The sequence below is a fragment of the Suillus subaureus genome (assembly GCF_016647635.1).
Source record: "Suillus subaureus strain MN1 chromosome Unknown BJ212scaffold_413, whole genome shotgun sequence".
In the NCBI taxonomy this organism is placed as follows: Eukaryota; Fungi; Basidiomycota; class Agaricomycetes; order Boletales; family Suillaceae; genus Suillus; species Suillus subaureus.
In genome coordinates this window covers 1-16,362 of record NW_024538969.1, presented here as the reverse complement: position 1 = coordinate 16,362, position 16,362 = coordinate 1, and the positions used below count along the sequence as shown (strand labels likewise).

Genomic DNA, 16,362 nt, shown 5'->3' with positions numbered 1-16,362 from the left:
CAGTGCTCTACTGGCGAGAAGGGTGGCCTGATTTGCAGGGATAAGGTCCTGACAAGCAAGTGAGAATATGGCGAGGATAGTCAGCACAAAAAACCCACCTCGCGGCTAAGGATCTTGTTAAGGTCCTGTACGTCAAACGCCCCGGTCTTGTTCATGTCTTGGACTATCTTGATCGCGTTTGATGGAGCGCCCGACGCAGTTGTAAGCCTAAGGAATTATTTTCAAAATACACTACAACACATTTTAATCGACTGACCATGCGGTATATGATCGCGGGGAGTGTTTCTGGTCGTGCAAAAATTGCGTACACAATTGTGTAGAGCTGTCCACATGTCAGAACTAGACCTCTACCATAATGCACAGACTATACCAAAGACAAAACATGAGCACTTCTCCATTGGGTAGATGGAAACCGTGCTTCGAAGTAAAAGCGTTATATGAACCTTGTAGGCCTCTAGACACCACTTTGAATGAATCGTTGCATTATCATGAAGATAGAGTAAATTACCGAACGAAGAGTTGTTGTGCGATGACCACTCTTCTTGATCGCTTTTCGAACATAACAGCGAGGCCACCGGCTAAAGCGCCAGCAAACATAGAGTGCCATCGTCGCGTCTTCTTACGCGCCCACACTTGATGTGCTTGAGCACTTAAGGAAAGGCGCGACTGTCTGGCTGAGAGGGGAACCTCAAAAGGCGTTGGTGGGGCTTCGATATCTTCATCTTCGTCCTCAAACGGCGAGGGTAGGCTTGCACGTTCATTGACAGGAAGGAGGATGGGGAGGGCATTGAGTGTTGCCTTGTAAACAGTCACGAAGGAACCTGTGCAAACTATGACAAAAAGCTTGCAAAAGATACTATGACATCTATTCGCTCACCAAGCATAGCTGCGAATCTAAATGAGTCCTTTCCAAAGATCGCATGTTGAATGAGTGGGAGCCTCATGTTTCTGTACAACTCATCGACCAGGGGTCTGAGTGAAGGTCTAGTCCTGACTTACTTTGGCACACTTCCCATTCTTATTGTGGCCAACACAAGATTCACGCTTGCACGTAGAGCAAAAGCGATAGCTGCAGCTCCTACATGTCAAATATAAACAATGCATACTACCGTGAGCACGCCAGATGATAACTCACGTAATCCTCCACGCCCCGCGTGCTCCATACACTCCCAAAGGTCTTCAAGCTCAACAGCAGGCTCACCGCGCTCCCTCCAGACAATCCTGCGAGCTTCCCGGAGTCGCTCTTGGTGGTTTGCGAGTGCGACGAGATTCTCAAAGGACGCCATCGCGCGGCGAGGTGCAAGTTGAATATACGATGGCGTTCGCGACATGGCAATATTATGAGGCGCCGCTTGGTTAATAGGTTCTGGAGAGGCCATGACCTCTAAAATACAAGGAGTCAAAACTTTGGGGAGCTTGCCCATGTAGCGCTTCTTTGCGAAGCATCATGTACACGAAGTCAACACTAATACCTCCGGCCGACAGTTTCAGGAAAATGACCGACTACGCCGCATACATTGAACTCATTACGCAATTTCAAACCTTCAAGTTGGAGACTGCAATTAGTCGGTTAACGTTCAGTTGAATGCACTTTGTCAACTCCAAGTCCGTCTGGGTCAAACTTAAACTGGTTGGGGTGAACTTAATGCACCATATGTGAAATCTTAGGTACCCGGCCGGAGGGTAAAGAAACACATGCTGGAGAGTGTGACCGGCGACAGCCGGCCATGCAAGTTGAATGATAGGGGAACAATCAGCCATCCAATACGCAAGGTACAAAGGAGATCATTTATTTGCAGATGTACGAGAATGATGGGCAAGGGTACGCAAGAATCTGTAGTGTAAAGGGGTGATAGTCAGTGATGAGGTTTAATGCGAGAGTACGAATAAGGATCAGACAATATAATGATTCCGGTTAGACTGTTTCCTCATCGAACGGATTCTCCGTTGAGGGAGTCTGTTTTGTCATCGTGATATGAAAATTGGAATGGCACTCACCCTATCGGTTCTTGAAGTATTCAAGGAGCACGTTGAGACCCTCACTCTCTACACCATAGTCCTTGACAACGACGCAAGAGCAGCCCACGACCTTGCGGGGATTGCCCTCCTTGTCAATTTTGCAAAGACCTGCCCATGTGCCCAGGATCTTGCCATCTCCGACCTTGATCAGGTTGATTTTGTGCTCTGCGCAGAGTGCTTCGATGAGTTTGATGTACTCAGCCTCTGTGCAGGTCTCCACAAGCACACACAGGTGGGCCTGGCGCTTGTCCAATGCCTTGGCGCACTCGCGGAGACCACGAGCGAGACCATCACGAACAAGGGCATTCTTCAGGACTTGCTACGCGATCAAAGTTAAGGATTGATGAAACCTGGCTAACTCAAGTTCTGCATACCTGAAGAGCATCCTCAACGGACATTTTTCCCTTTGGAGCCTCGGTAGTGACCTCGACCTCAGCAGCCGGGGCGTCAACTTGAATTTCATCTCCAGCGTCAGACATCCTTTATTTCACAATCAGATAGATACACGGGCGTTACCATAGACAAACATACTTTTGGAATTAGTTTACAGAATTTGCGATGTCTTCGTCCGCTCTCGTTGATGTGAGGAAAATAAGGTTTCGGCCAGTAACAAGGTTTTGTGTGCGTTCAGAGTCCGCTCGGAAGGAACCGTATATATCCCATTTGACCTGATCCTCCTGCGCTATGATCGGGGTTGGCCTTACACTTCGCACCTAATCATCCACCACAAAAGCAGTCAGATATGGTTTGTTCGCATTCTCTGATGCATAGCAGTTAGATTATAAAATTTGCTAGAGTCTCGCATTCGTTAACGCGCTTGAGTGCAAAGAACGTACGCGCCAGAGTGTCACAACCTTTAGGCAGACTTCATTAAACTTATCATTTACAGCGCACAGTGACGAGATCTGGGCTGTAGCATGGACAGCAAATAATACGGCCGTGTCCGCATCTGCGGATGGCACAGTGAAGCAGTGGGATTCCGCCTCTGGACAAGTGTCGATGTCGCGTCCGCCACACAACCTTGCCATAGTTTCTCTGTCCGTCTCACCTGACGGAATGTTCGCGCTGTACAACGGTCTCGATGGTACAACATGGCTTTGGGATCTCCAGGCTGATACCGTGGTCGGGCGTCATGAAAGCTACGACCGTTCTGCAGTGCAAGGCGCTGAGCCTTGTGAGTTGCACGGGCTCTAAGAAAGTATGATTTCTCATTATGTTGCATGTGTCCAGCCTGGTCCGTATCACTCAATCCGAAGGGAGCGACGTATGCGGGCACCAGCAGCTCTGGAAACGTGAATATCTACTCTGCGAGCCCTGACTCTTTCGGAACACGCCAAGCAGTCTTGACGAGTGGTAGGAGCAGACACGGTATGGATTGTGTACATGTGAGTTTATTTTGTTCAATATAGCAATGCTTTGAATTCCAAAGCCCCCAGAACGCTCGCAATAACTAATGAATCACTTTTGATTAGAGTCCAGATGGTACTCGAGTGGCATTATCGAATGAAGCTGGCCAAGTCTTCATATTCGACTTGGAATCACAAGCTTTGACATCAACCTATTCTTCGCATGCCATGTGTGTGCGATCGTTGGCATGGTCATCCGACGGGCAGGTTCGTCTCTTCAATTTTATCGAGTGAAAGTACCCTAAATGGACGGCATTCAGTTGTTACTGACAGCCTCTGATGACAAACGCCTTATTCTTCACGATGTACGCTCCACTCCATCCGGAAAACCAGGTTCTGGAGCAGTAGCCACACTTACGGGCCACTCCTCTTGGGTGCTCAGCACCAGCATATCGCCAGATGGACGTCTGGCCGCATCAGGGTATATCATGTTCTATCAGACATAGACGCAACTCTAATAATCCTTGTCCACTAGGTCCGCTGACAAAACGATCAAAGTGTGGGACTTGTCAGCACGCGCAGCAGTCTCGACGCTCCAGGAAAGTGGTGAGGTATGGAGCGTTGCTTGGTCCCCAAAACCACCTGCTCCTGGCACCGCGGGTGCCTTTATCACTGGTGGACAGGATGGACATGTACGATGGTGGAGATCCGCTGGTACTGGTGCATAGTATGGGTAGGATAGCATGTCACTTTTGGTCCCCTTGTACTGCTGAAGTTCTTCATTTTCCCGACCGCCGTAGATTCCAGACTTAACAAATGAATGAAATGAAGGTCTTACTTTTGTTTGAAGAATCATCCATGAATTGATATCTAGACCACAGACAGTCTACTGTGCTAACTAGATTCTGGCATCTCCGTTATTTGATAGACCTCTGTTCCTGTTTCCGTCCGCTCAACAGTTCTTATCAACCCGCCAAGTACTCACTTCTTCCTTTGGGTGCTCGTGACCCTTTATTTGCCTCATTCATAGCCAGTTTGGTTGTCATTGCTTGTTCAACTCGACTCTGATGAATCGCTTATTCGCAATCTTCTCCTAGACATTAGTACGCCTGCGATGTGAAGCGGCAGGAGTTGTTGGGGTCCTGAGATTACGTTACATGATTTTCACAAGATCTTCAGGCGCAGACCATGGTTCGTCGTGACGAGTAGCTTGTTTCCTCTCGAGTCCATCCGACATACACTGCTCCAGTTGTGATAGAATGCTGACCTGCTTGCCAGTGCCGAGTTTTAGGATCGCCCTGAGTAATGGACGGAACGCTGCTGCCTTCTCCATATGCGATGGAGGCTGATATCAAAAATACCACTCGAGGAATAAGGCACGTCCTACTTACGAATAGTTCACCTATGCGATGTCCATGACAGGCGTTCCCTCATATTGTGCATTCCCGGAATGAAACCTATGATACCGTCATTCGTCAGAATCCTGGCGATGTTGGAGATGGCGATCACGATTGATCGCCGTCTTTGTTATTTTGTCGTTGGTGAGCAGCATCCATTTCCATGTATAGGATTCTATGCCGTGTGGGGAGAGTAGCTCTTGTAGAGTCCGTCCCCTAAATCGCTCACCCCTTTCCAGGCTTTCCACTCGACTCTCCAAGGTAGACGATGCACGTTCGTCAGTTTCCATGCCACTTACACATGGAATAAATGGACTCGCCGAGCTCCAGGCTATTCAGCTTGTCGGTGCAGCAAGTGTTAGATTATACGAAATCGTAGTCACGCCCCCTCGCCTTTTCGCAGAAAGTCGTGAATTTATGGTAAGCATGAAGTCACGAAGTTCTCCTCATGTAGCACATCATGATATGCTACCTCCGTGTCGAATCGTCTATGGCATGTCTCACTCTGTGCCTCATCAACTCGTGAAGGTCTTTGATACGCGCTCCAGCTGTGGTTGTTGTTCAATTTCATGATCGGCGATGCTACCGACGGTAGGCTTAAAATAATGTTCTAGGATCTATCGAAGAACTCCACATTGGGGATGTGGAGTAATCTGACAGGCATCGCGTAGAAAAGTTGATCGAACAACGCACGTAGCGCTGAATTAACCTTCTTCATAGCGCCAACTATCAAGCAAGAGTAAGCCCGTTCTATTTTCCCCGCGATGCGTCCTATTCCAGCATGTTATGCAACTTACATTGAGATTGACAGGTTTGCACATAATGGTGAACAAACGAGCGTTTATCTGAACCTACAGCGGCTATCGCCGGACGATCGCTGATCATTTGCCCACATGTAGGCAATGTCGTACAGCTGGACTCATTGTCAGACTATCACCGCATCATAAAACTCCGATATCTCGAAAGTCAGCGCAGGAAGGTTGTTATTAAAATCTGGGTTTCATGGAGGTCATACACTGTGTATTGTGCAGAACGAGGCTGGCTTGATAACGTTCTGAATATAGATTCGCGAATCACCACGTTTCATCGTGAGCGTCAAAGGTGATTCAAAGGTCCGTTCTAGAAAGCTATATATAAGTGCGAACGTATTGTATCCCTTGTAGAGCGTCTAAGGAATTTCTCACAAACTACGACTCCCAGAGGTTAGCGATCGTGAGTTACCCACTATATATCATGACCCTGCTGTCTAACATCGGCGGACGACTTTCAAGTCACTATGAGCAACTCGGGCGTTCCTATGGTGGTAGACAACTGGATAGGCGCCTCCAGAGCCTCCGATAACGACTTTAAAGATCTCGTTGAAGAAGTATTCGACGAGTATATCGCCAACGAGATACCAATTCGTCTAATTCATATCAGCAAAGATGACCAGGGGCCGAATTTCAAACTCGTGGACAGGACTTTCGTGAAGAAACACTTCGAATCAGTTCCTGGTGAGATTTACAGAGAATTTCGCAATGAAAGGCTCGTGGATAGGGAGGGCCGTATCAGGGAGCGGGTGAAGGAGACACTCAAATATGCCATCTTTTCCCATCGATGGCTGTTCAGCGAGCCTTCGTATCAAGACATGTCGACGGAGCCGATGAGAGTCCGGGCTGAGCTAGAGCCTAAGTGGAAGAAGCTTCAAGAGTTTTGCCGTAAAGCGAAAGATGACCACGATTGCGAATTCGCCTGGTCAGACACATGCTGCATAGACAAAACAAGGAGTGCGGAGTTGGACGAATCCATCCGCTCCATGTTTCGCTGGTACAGGAATTCCCACATATGCATTGCACACCTGTCGGAGACGGCAAACCTTGCGGCTCTTGAAAGGCAGAAGAAGGGCGAAAAAGGTGATGGAGCAAAAGTAGATGTTTGGTTCACAAGAGGATGGACGCTTCAAGAGCTCCTTGCTCCATCGCAAATCAAGTTTTACGGAACGGACTGGAAGCCCCTCGTACCCCTCTACCACTCCAAGAACGATAGAATCAGCGATACCATTATGCGAAAGATATCAAAAATCACGCACATTCCTCCCGAAGATCTTAAATCGTTCAAACCTGGCACAGATCGAGTGCCGCAAAAGATGTTGTGGGCATCGGAGAGGAGAACGACTCGCATCGAAGATGTCGCATATTGCCTCATCGGAATATTCGATGTCAGCCTCATGGTCGCATACGGCGAGGGGAACAGGGCCTTCTTCCGTCTCATGGAGGAGATAATTAAGAGATACGACAAATGGGACGTATTTCTCTGGAGTGGCCAATGCTCCCACTACAATGCGACCCTTCCCTACGCTCCACGCTGTTATCCTACGGGATATCGGGACACGCTTGTGAAACGTCCAGACGAAGCAGGAAATGAGGAGGAATGGAATACGGCAAGTTGTGAGATTGGAGATAGGCTCTTTGCCTTGACCAACCATGGCCTCCGAATCAAGGTACTCCCTGTATTTGTCAGTCTACAAGACACAAGAGACGAGTCGCATGACTCGAGATATCTTACCTTCAGGCATGCGGAGTTCAAGCATGATATGGTGGTGAAGCACATTGGGACAAGGCGCGAACCTCATACCACCTGGGCAATAGCTATCCTGGACTATTGGGTCAACGGCAGTTGGAAGGGTTTCATCGACGAAAGAAAAGACCCGTTTACTGCATTTCTTTTGTCTAAGGATAAATTGCATGCAGCTCCAGATGCGAGGTGGAAGAAGGAGATGACAGAAGAAATTATCAAAATTCAACCAAAAGACCACTATGCAGACACTTTGGTCGAGTTGTACCTGTAACAACGTGGCTTTTGTTCAAGCTTCAAGACTTATGCTCATTGAAACCCTTTCACCTCGGATTCGTGTTCTTGAGAGCTGCCGCCGTGTAAAGTAGTAGCGGAGTTACAATGACTGAATCACGACTTGTGTACTACCGAATTCCAAGACACTTATTGGCCTTCTTTGTGAAGTCGCTCGTTTTTCTCCGGTAAGGGTCGAGAGCGTTCCTGTATCGATATGGAGCAGTCTTAAGCGATATTCAACGTTGGTGTTATATAAAGGGGCCCTTACAATTTCAACTTTTTTTCGACTTTCCACATTCTTCGGTGCCACGCTGGCTGGCGGCTGGAGCATCAAAACATGGCAGCACATATGCTGGGCGTTGTACTTTATATTAGGCGTTGTGCACGTGGGCAACTGTCACCGCTACCGCTGCGCATGCCCTTCCTCGGGCCTGAATGGGATACACCGATCTCCGCCAAAAATACTAACTAGCTTCACACCCGTTGTGCCTTCGGCACAGGAAGCAAACGGAGCGCTTCGCGCTCCTTTTTGGCTTCCTGGCCTTGGCTGCATCCTAGCATGTGCAATAAATAATTGATGAAAAATTGAATGAGAGCACAGGGGAATGGGGGAACAGACCAAAAGTGCTCGCTCCACTCACACCTTTGGCCCATTCCCCCATTCCCCTATTCTCTCATTCAATTTTTCGTCAATTATTTATTGACATGTGCTGCACTCGAATGGGCAACAGTGTTAAGTCGGAGCTCGAAAACCCATGACCAGGCCATGTGAGAAAGCCACGTGAGATTCCCAAAAAGAGGTTTAAGCGAGCTAAGTGTTCTTAAGCATTCTTAAGTGAATCTAAGCGTCCCTAAGTGTGTCTAAGCGTGTCTAAGTGCTCCTAAGCGTTCCTAAGTGCATCTAAGCATATCTATGCGAAAGCCACGCAAGCTGGCGAGACAATTCCCACCCATTGCATCCTACTTTATAGATTGTACACATGCGGCTCATTAGTGGTGCATTCTGTGCATTGCCTGCAGTCCGGTACCACTACCAGTCTGCCTGTTCTTTGTGTCACGATGAGTCTTGTGCAGTATGGTACAGCCATTATACCAAACACACCAGAACTCAGGATGATAATTACCAATGGTGAGACCTGTATAACTGACTCATGTTATAAAAGGACCTTCCTGGCAACACTGCCTGCAAGCGCTCATATTATAAATGAAACACAGAGTATTGTTCTTACTATACCTGTCTGACATGGGCCTTTCCTCCGTTCCCTCCTCTTGATGCTACTCACAATCAATTGTCATCATCTACAAGTCTATCCAAGACCTCGCAATTCCTCAGGTAATTAGCTCAATGAATCATGTAACCCAGTGACTAAGGATCTAATCGCAGCATGAGTTCAAATGAGTTGGAGTTTAGAGAGCTTGTTGGAAGGCCATCACATTGATGGCAACACTAATCAAACAGATACGTGGAAGAGCATATGATTGATGGTATGGAAGAAAGAGATAAATCTACATGTTCTGTGCATCGAGTTATATATATGAGTAGAGTCCAAACAATGAACAAATAAGCATGTGGTGTCCAATCACAGGATGCGTCCGTGACGTAGCTGTGATGTAGTAGTAAGTGTCAGGCTTACACCCCTTCCCACTATGGTTGAGAATCTTTCTTCTCCCAGATGTCCAGCACCTCACAATCTTCTAACTCTCTTCGTGGCAGCCACTCGTCTTCTTCTTCACCAAAACCAACCCATCATACAAGGTATTGTCTTCCTCGTCTGACCTTGTGCTTGTCGATAATCCTGTCGATGAAGTTTTCTAACTGCCCATCCTCTGTGACTACTGGACCAGGACATGGATGCTCCCGTGATGGGAAAAGGGTGGCGTCATTGGTGTGATAGGGCCGCAGTTGACTTGTGTGAAATGTGGGGAAGATATTGGGTGAGTTCGGAAGGTCAAGAGTGTAAGTGGATGTCTCAGGGTGAGCTTCAAGGACAGTGTATGGTTCATCATATCTTGGCATAAACTTTGCTACACATTTGTCTCCCTTTTGAATGTATTCCCGTTGTGGGAAACACAACAAGAAGAGAACTGGAAAGTAGACTTCTAATGTTGGGCTAAATGTGCTATGCCTAGCTGCTATTCAACCCTAAAGGGTTTCTGGACTAGACTCAGTACTCAGAGAGAGTAGGAAATCATGCTAATAACTCTCAGTCTCAGACTGGTGCTGGTAGGTGGTGAAAACTATGATTATTACATAAGCACCAAAAGTGCGAACATAACACTAAGCAATATCTGCCTATATAAGCCCACAGAATATGAAATCCCTACACTGTCTCCAATGTTTAGTAGCGAGCAACACATGATCGCCAGTCTGTAACACGAGAGCAGGGGCACGATGATTGTTGGCACTTGCTGCTTGCGCTCCCTTTGCAGTGAGTAAGTTGTCCTGCACCTCCATAACATCGTGTTTGAGTTGTGCTAGCACCCTTTCTGCCTGTTGATGTTCTGGTTCTTTGACTGCAATGCTGTTAGGGATCAGTGGGGGTAACATGTGTGGTGAACATCTGAGATGCAACTGGAATGGTGAAAAACCAGTACTCGCATTCACAGTGTTCATAATGTGAAAATGTACCCGGGGGAGAGCATGAACCCAACCTTTGTGATTTTGATCCACGTAGTATCGCAAGCTTTGGTTCACTGTTTTATTAGTATGCTTGCTTGCACCATCCATTTCCGGGTGATATGCTGATGACATTTTGAGCTTAATACCAGTCAGCTTGTGTAACGCTCACCAAAATTTTGAAAGGAAAATCTTATCACGGTCTGACACAATCTCCCATGGTAGGCCATTCTCACAGAACCAATGGTCAAAGAACAATGTCGCAAAGTGTTCTGCTGTGATGTTTTCTTTGCAAGGCACCAGGTGCACATCGGAGTTCAGACAATCCGTCATCAACACCAGCATGTTGTACCCATTGTCCTCGGGTAATGGTCCAATAAAGTCAATTGCAACAGAGTCACCATGAGTGTCTGGTATGGGTAGAGGATGTAAAGGTCCAGGTATCGCTGTTGTCTTGGACTTGTTCTTCATGCAATCCATACATGAAGGAATGTAAGTGTCTATTAGATCCTTACACATGTTTGGCCAATAATAGGAAGCATGCAACAGGGCATAAGATTTGTCAGCACTGAAGTGACCTGCAGCATCATGAGTGGCGTGGAAGAGTTGTTCACAGAGGTTATCCACTCTTGGGATGATCAAGCGACCCACAACATAGAACAAACCATGCTTGTCCCATGTTAGACCAGGCAGTGAACCTAAGAGCCCACTCAGTTTCTTACACCAGGGATCCAAGACATACCCGTCGACTATGCGATTTCATACATCCACATCTGCCTGCAGAGTCAGTAATGCCGCACACAACTGCAATGTTGATGTGGTGTCTGTTCTTCTTGAAAGTGCATCAGCTGCTGCATTCAGTTCCCCTTTAATATAATGAATGTTGACGTCATATTGTGACATGTATTCTGCCCAGCATGCTTGTCGTCTCGAGAGATCACATTGAGTGTTGAAGTTCTGTAATGTTCAGTGGTCAGTGTACACTTCTATATGCGTACCCAATAGGTCTGTCCACCATTTCTTCAATGCTCACATAATCACCAATAGCTCTTTTTCATGGACCAGGTAGTTCAATTCCGCCCCACACAACTGAGTGGAATCAAAAGCTACCGGTCTTGCTGATTCTTGAGTCATTCCCCATGATAAGACCACACCAGTAGCATAGTCTGACGCATCGCAGGTCAGAAAAATCTTGTTTTTGCCTGGGTTATCATGGTCAATAGTCATGAGACATTCTGGACTGACGACAAGATCCTTGATGGCAATGAAGGCTTGTTCATGCTCACTCATCCAACTGGGGAAAACACGCTCTGTAGCCTTAGTAGTCAGTGTCGTCAGCATGCAAGTATGTTTGGCAATGCCAGGCAGATGATTTGACAGATAGTGGACCATACCCAAGAATGACCGCACATCAGAAGCCTTTTGTGGCCAGGGCCAGTCCAATATTCGTGCAATCTTTGAACTGTCTGCTTCAATGCCTTGTGCTGAAATACGATGTCCCAAGAAATCGATTTTGGTGTTGAACAGAGATGTCTTCTTCAATGAGCAGTAAAGGTGTGCTTCTTTCAATGCCTCAAGTACCTGACGGACATTAGTAGTATGCTCCTCAAGCATCTGAGACCAAATTATGATGTCATCAAGGTATACATGACAGATTTTGCCAATCAGGTGGCATAACACGGTGGTCATTCGACGTTGGTGTACCACCGGTGCATTGTGGATCCCCATTGGCATTACTGTCCATTCATATTTTCCAAAGGGCGTGTGTACCACAAGGTATTTCATATCATCGGGGTGCATGCACATCTGAAAAAATGTGTTAGTCATGTCTATCTTGCCGAAAAACTTCCCTTTCACACAATCTTTCAGTATTTCATCAATTTGTGGTAAGGGATGATTGTCTGCTATGGTGTTCAAGTTCAGACAGCGGAAGTCATTTACCCAGCGAGGTAGAACAGTTGGGTCCGGCTTTGGTATTATAAACGATGGGGAGGACCATTCACTCTCTGAGTGTCTGAGATGTCCGCTCTTGAGATGCAAATCCAAAAGTGTTTTCCAAGTGGCACAATACTTTTTGGGGCAATTGTATGAGTGTAGCTGCACAATTTTGTTAGTGTCTTTTAAGTTGATTTGAAACAAAATGTCATTAGGCATGGTATCGTTGTGAGGGATATCTGCAGGAAAACATTCCTTGAATTCACTCTTCATTCGTTTGTTGAGCTCCTTCAATTCAGCCTGATACACAAGATGATTGATCTCGGCCTGCACAGCTGCAATTAAGTTGGGTTCTCTGACCAGTTCGCACTCAGGGTCAATGATGCCTTTGAGCTCCGGGAGTACATGCTTCAGTTCATTTACAATGTTATGTTTCATCCACAACAACTCTGGACTGAATGCGGGTGTACGCATTGATTTAGTCAATGTTTTCAGTGGTAACATCGTTCCTTGTAGCAAGTCATAGTTAGTATCTTTTGCAATGCAAGTACACAGCTCATGATCAATAACAATGCAATTATGTTCCAGAAAGGGGCCTCCTAGTAACAGGGGCATACACAGATTAGGCGCGATGATTGCACATATTGTCCGAGATGTGTAAACTTGATTGAGAGAGGTACATGACAATTTGACATAGTGCAAAAGGAGAGATGGTTTGTTCTGAGACAATGCAAGGGAAATTTCTAGCAGTTTTGACAGTTTGTGGTGGTGCAGTCTGAGTTTGTCGACCAGGTTTTCACCAATCAGAACTAGGGAAGAACCATGGTCAATAAGCACACATATGGTAATAGGAGAAGGAACCGCAGGCCTGTCAACAAGACAGTTCCAGTGTAGATGAGGAGTCTGTAGTGGGGCCATGCACTCTTCACCAGAGTCGGTCCTGTTTCCCAGAACCGCTGATGGCATGACAACAGCAACAATATTCTTATTTTCTTCCTTGACGTCAACAGAAGCAATGATCCCTCCGTGCTTCTTGGCTTTCTTTGCTGTGATCATTCCTGCTGTTAGCAATTTATAGGTCGCACCATCAGGGAAACCCTTTGGACACATTGATGACATATGTCCAGCAAAAGGCTCACGGCATTTGTAGCAACTGTTGTTATCTTGGAGGAGTTTACGTTCACTATCAGAGAGTGGTGGCAGGCGGACAAAGGTTTTATTGGATGCGGAGGTTGATTGGTTGGTCGACCTTGGGGGGTTACGCATGTTTGTCATTGTCGTTTTCTTATCAGCACTTGCACGAGCACATTCAGCACAAAGTGCAATGTCCACAGCTTCTTTTTGCCTGGCAAGGTAACGAAGGCATTTCTTGTCGAGAAGCCATACCTTTTTGATCCATTTACACAGGTCTTTCTCTGTGATGTTTTTGGCGTAGTAGTTGGCAGCAAGGTCAGTGTTCATGTGTGATTTGAGGTGATAGAGGATGTTAGTGTCATCAAGATGTGATGTCATACCACATAGAAGCATGTTCTGACTCATGACATCCACCACCCATTCACTGAATGGCCGTTGTGCTTGGACTGACGCCAACATTTTCCGTCACACTGCATCTGACCAGTCAGTTGGTAGCCAGTACATACAAACTTGCGTGATATAGTCTTTGAAGGTCATAGCATCGAATTTCGCCTGATCATTCAGGTACCAGTCTTGTACAATCGGATCCTGCATGCCCCACACCACCTTCTTAACTTTTTCGTCGTCTTTTACCTCCTTGTGCAAAAAGAATTGGGTACACCCCATTTCCCAAGCACATAGCACCTCCAGCATGATTTGCCCAGGAGTAAGGAAGGGGGACTTGCTTGCTGAAGTTTGTTCGACACGTGCCACCTTAGTTGTTGCTGACATGTTTATGTCTGGGTCAGAGGAGTCGGAGGAGTCTGACAAGTAGGTTATATGCGTGGATGAAGGTGCAGTTGCATTTAGCAGCAGTGAATTTGAACTAGCAGTAGGGATACAAGAGTTATCTATAGTTGGTGTAGTGTTACTACTACTGAGTACAGCGATACCCTTGGTACGACTGTGCGTAATGACAGTCATAGGCAGGACAGTACGAGTTCGGCAAGAAGGCAGCTTGTCTGCAACATTGTGATGGGCTGACCTAAGTCAAAACCCAAGCGGCTGATACAGTGGCAATATGGTGTGAGAGACTGAAACCAGAACAGAATGACATAATAGATGTGACTTTGTACGCTCAGCTGAATGTAAAAAAAAAGTGGAAGGCCATCACGTTGATGGCAACACTAATCAAACAGATATGTGGAAGAGTGTATGATTGATGGTACAGAAGAAAGAGATAAATCTACATGTTCCGTGCATTGAGCTATATATATGAGTAGAGTCCAAACAATGAACAAATAAGCATGCAGTGTCCAATCACAGGATGCATCCATGACATAGCTGTGATGTAGTAGTAAGCGTCAGGCTTACACTTGTCTCAAGAATGCTCGACGAGTATATCATCAATGAGATGCCCGCACACCTCCTTCGACTGCATCCTGATACAGGCCCAATCAAAACCATCGAAGTCATTGACCGGTTCTCCCTGCACTCATATTACAAGACCATAGTCAGCAAGATCAAAGAGGATGATATCGTGCCTAATGCTGATGAAGAATGGGAGGATGCCATCATGAGGTCAATAAAGGAGAAGATCCGATATGCTATCTTGTCTCATTGATGGGTCAATGGAGACTCGGAAACATCGTTCCAATACATGCAGTCAAATGTCAAAGTCAAGTCTTTTGATTGGCATGTGGGTGGGCTTGGGAAGTTGTATTGGGGAGCGGCAACTCAGCCAAAGAAAGTGTGGCATTATGTAAGCAAGAAATGCGGTCAACAACATGACCTTGAACGCTATAACTTATATATCAAACTACAACACTCGCACAACACCAAAATACACAGTACAGCTGTAGAATTATAGTAAGTCAAAGTAATTGATAGTTCTACAGTGGTCTCTGAGGATTTGTGACGCGACGCGACGTGTTTATTATGCTTATGTAATGTCATATCAGTCTGCTACCTGTGACTTCCCTGTTGTGACTGAACACAATATGCTGGGGGTTGAGTGAAGCCTTCCAAGGCCTTTTTTTTGTGGTTTAGTTGTAATGGCCATGGAAAATTTTGAAAAAGTTGGTCGCATGAGCTTTTACCGAACATTACAGCCTTACGATTCGCATATTTTTCCTTTTTTGCATGGAGAATACAATAAGCTTGATATTTCGCAACAAAGTCTCCATATGGTGTAGTCTTCATAATGTTGTGCTCGATGTCCAGCAGTCGACAGTTTCATTAACCACCATTTCAGCCACACGCCCCTTTAGCGAGAGCACGCGCTGAGTTTGAAATTGGCAGAGAGTTGCCTCTCCCCAGTTGTATGCGTTCTGCCAAAAGGCACGTGACGACTTCAATTGCTCATTTGCTTGGTGCGACATGTGCTGCATAGACAAGACGAGCAGTTCAGAGCTTGACGAGGCCATCCGTTCCATGTTCCGATGGTATCGCAATTCACACATATGCATCACCTACCTCCAAGGGACAGATAGCATAAACGATCTCGCGGAGGATGAGTGGTTTGGAAGAGGTTGGACGCTCTTGGAGCTCCTTGCACCATTCCGCATGAAGTTTTACGGAAAGTCATGGGCGCCACTCAGGCCCCTTCATGAGTCTGAGAATGACAAATGCAACTCGGATAGCATCTTACAAGAAATTTCGCGAATTACGCGTATACCTGAGACGGATCTCAGGGCATTCACCCTGAGACCAACCGGGTGCAAGAGAAGATGGTATGGGCATCCAGCAGACGAACAACAAGGGTCGAAGATATTGCTTATTCCTTAATTGGGATCTTCGATGTTAGCCTGATGGTTGCATATGGAGAAGGCAGACGAGCCTTCTATCGTCTGATGGAGGCCATCTTGCAGAGATGTGACCATTGGGAGATCTTCTCTTGGAAGGGATCCTCTTCCTCTTACAACGCCACCCTTCCAGCTGATCCTAACTGCTATCCTGCAGTGGGGAACACAGGTAATTTTGACGCCGAGGAACAAATCAACAACGAGCACTACATAATCGGGGATAGACTGTTTTCCTTAACTAATCACGGGCTCAAGATCAAAGTGCTTTTGGTTCGAGTCGAAAAAGTGCATGAAACAGTAGT

At 46.4% G+C, this 16,362-nt stretch overlaps 5 protein-coding genes across 5 annotated transcripts; 3 read left to right on the top strand and 2 right to left on the bottom strand.

The window, feature by feature from the left end:
* BJ212DRAFT_1224124 (uncharacterized protein) lies at window positions 1-1,331 on the bottom strand (the record flags this gene model as incomplete). The annotated part of the gene is made up of 8 exons (XM_041329429.1): window positions 1-48; window positions 99-207; window positions 257-322; window positions 371-454; window positions 509-821; window positions 878-948; window positions 1,000-1,078; window positions 1,136-1,331. Coding segments are annotated over 8 exons (966 nt in total), but the record flags the coding sequence as incomplete, so codon positions are not given.
* Window positions 1,332-1,999: 668 nt separating this feature from the next.
* BJ212DRAFT_1292349 (50S ribosomal protein L30e-like protein) lies at window positions 2,000-2,498 on the bottom strand (the record flags this gene model as incomplete). Its single annotated transcript, XM_041332145.1, has 2 exons — window positions 2,000-2,338; window positions 2,394-2,498. The coding sequence occupies 2 exons, from the start codon at window positions 2,496-2,498 to the stop codon at window positions 2,000-2,002; spliced, it is 444 nt and encodes a 147-aa protein (XP_041185049.1).
* A 263-nt stretch (window positions 2,499-2,761) lies between these two features.
* Window positions 2,762-4,093, top strand: BJ212DRAFT_1307003 (WD40-repeat-containing domain protein; the record flags this gene model as incomplete). Its single annotated transcript, XM_041333836.1, has 7 exons — window positions 2,762-2,764; window positions 2,815-2,851; window positions 2,909-3,193; window positions 3,250-3,404; window positions 3,492-3,632; window positions 3,686-3,846; window positions 3,901-4,093. 7 exons carry the CDS (start codon window positions 2,762-2,764, stop codon window positions 4,091-4,093), a joined length of 975 nt encoding a protein of 324 aa, XP_041185048.1.
* A 2,026-nt stretch (window positions 4,094-6,119) lies between these two features.
* Window positions 6,120-7,058, top strand: BJ212DRAFT_1218831 (uncharacterized protein; the record flags this gene model as incomplete). Its single annotated transcript, XM_041329342.1, has 1 exon — window positions 6,120-7,058. A coding segment is annotated over one exon (939 nt), but the record flags the coding sequence as incomplete, so codon positions are not given.
* A 7,672-nt stretch (window positions 7,059-14,730) lies between these two features.
* BJ212DRAFT_1535814 (uncharacterized protein) lies at window positions 14,731-16,362 on the top strand. The gene is made up of 2 exons (XM_041341813.1): window positions 14,731-14,959; window positions 15,562-16,362. Exons 1-2 carry the CDS (start codon window positions 14,917-14,919, stop codon window positions 16,041-16,043), a joined length of 525 nt encoding a protein of 174 aa, XP_041185046.1. The 5' UTR covers window positions 14,731-14,916; the 3' UTR covers window positions 16,044-16,362.

Excerpts from the sequence above, each read along its gene's own strand:
- BJ212DRAFT_1535814 (XM_041341813.1), top strand. The coding sequence starts at position 14,917 with ATGCAGTCAAATGTCAAAGTCAAGTCTTTTGATTGGCATGTGG. Across the intron at positions 14,960-15,561 it reads GTCTTTTGATTGGCATGTGG|TTGCCTCTCCCCAGTTGTAT; the intron begins GTGGGCTTGGGA and ends ATTGGCAGAGAG.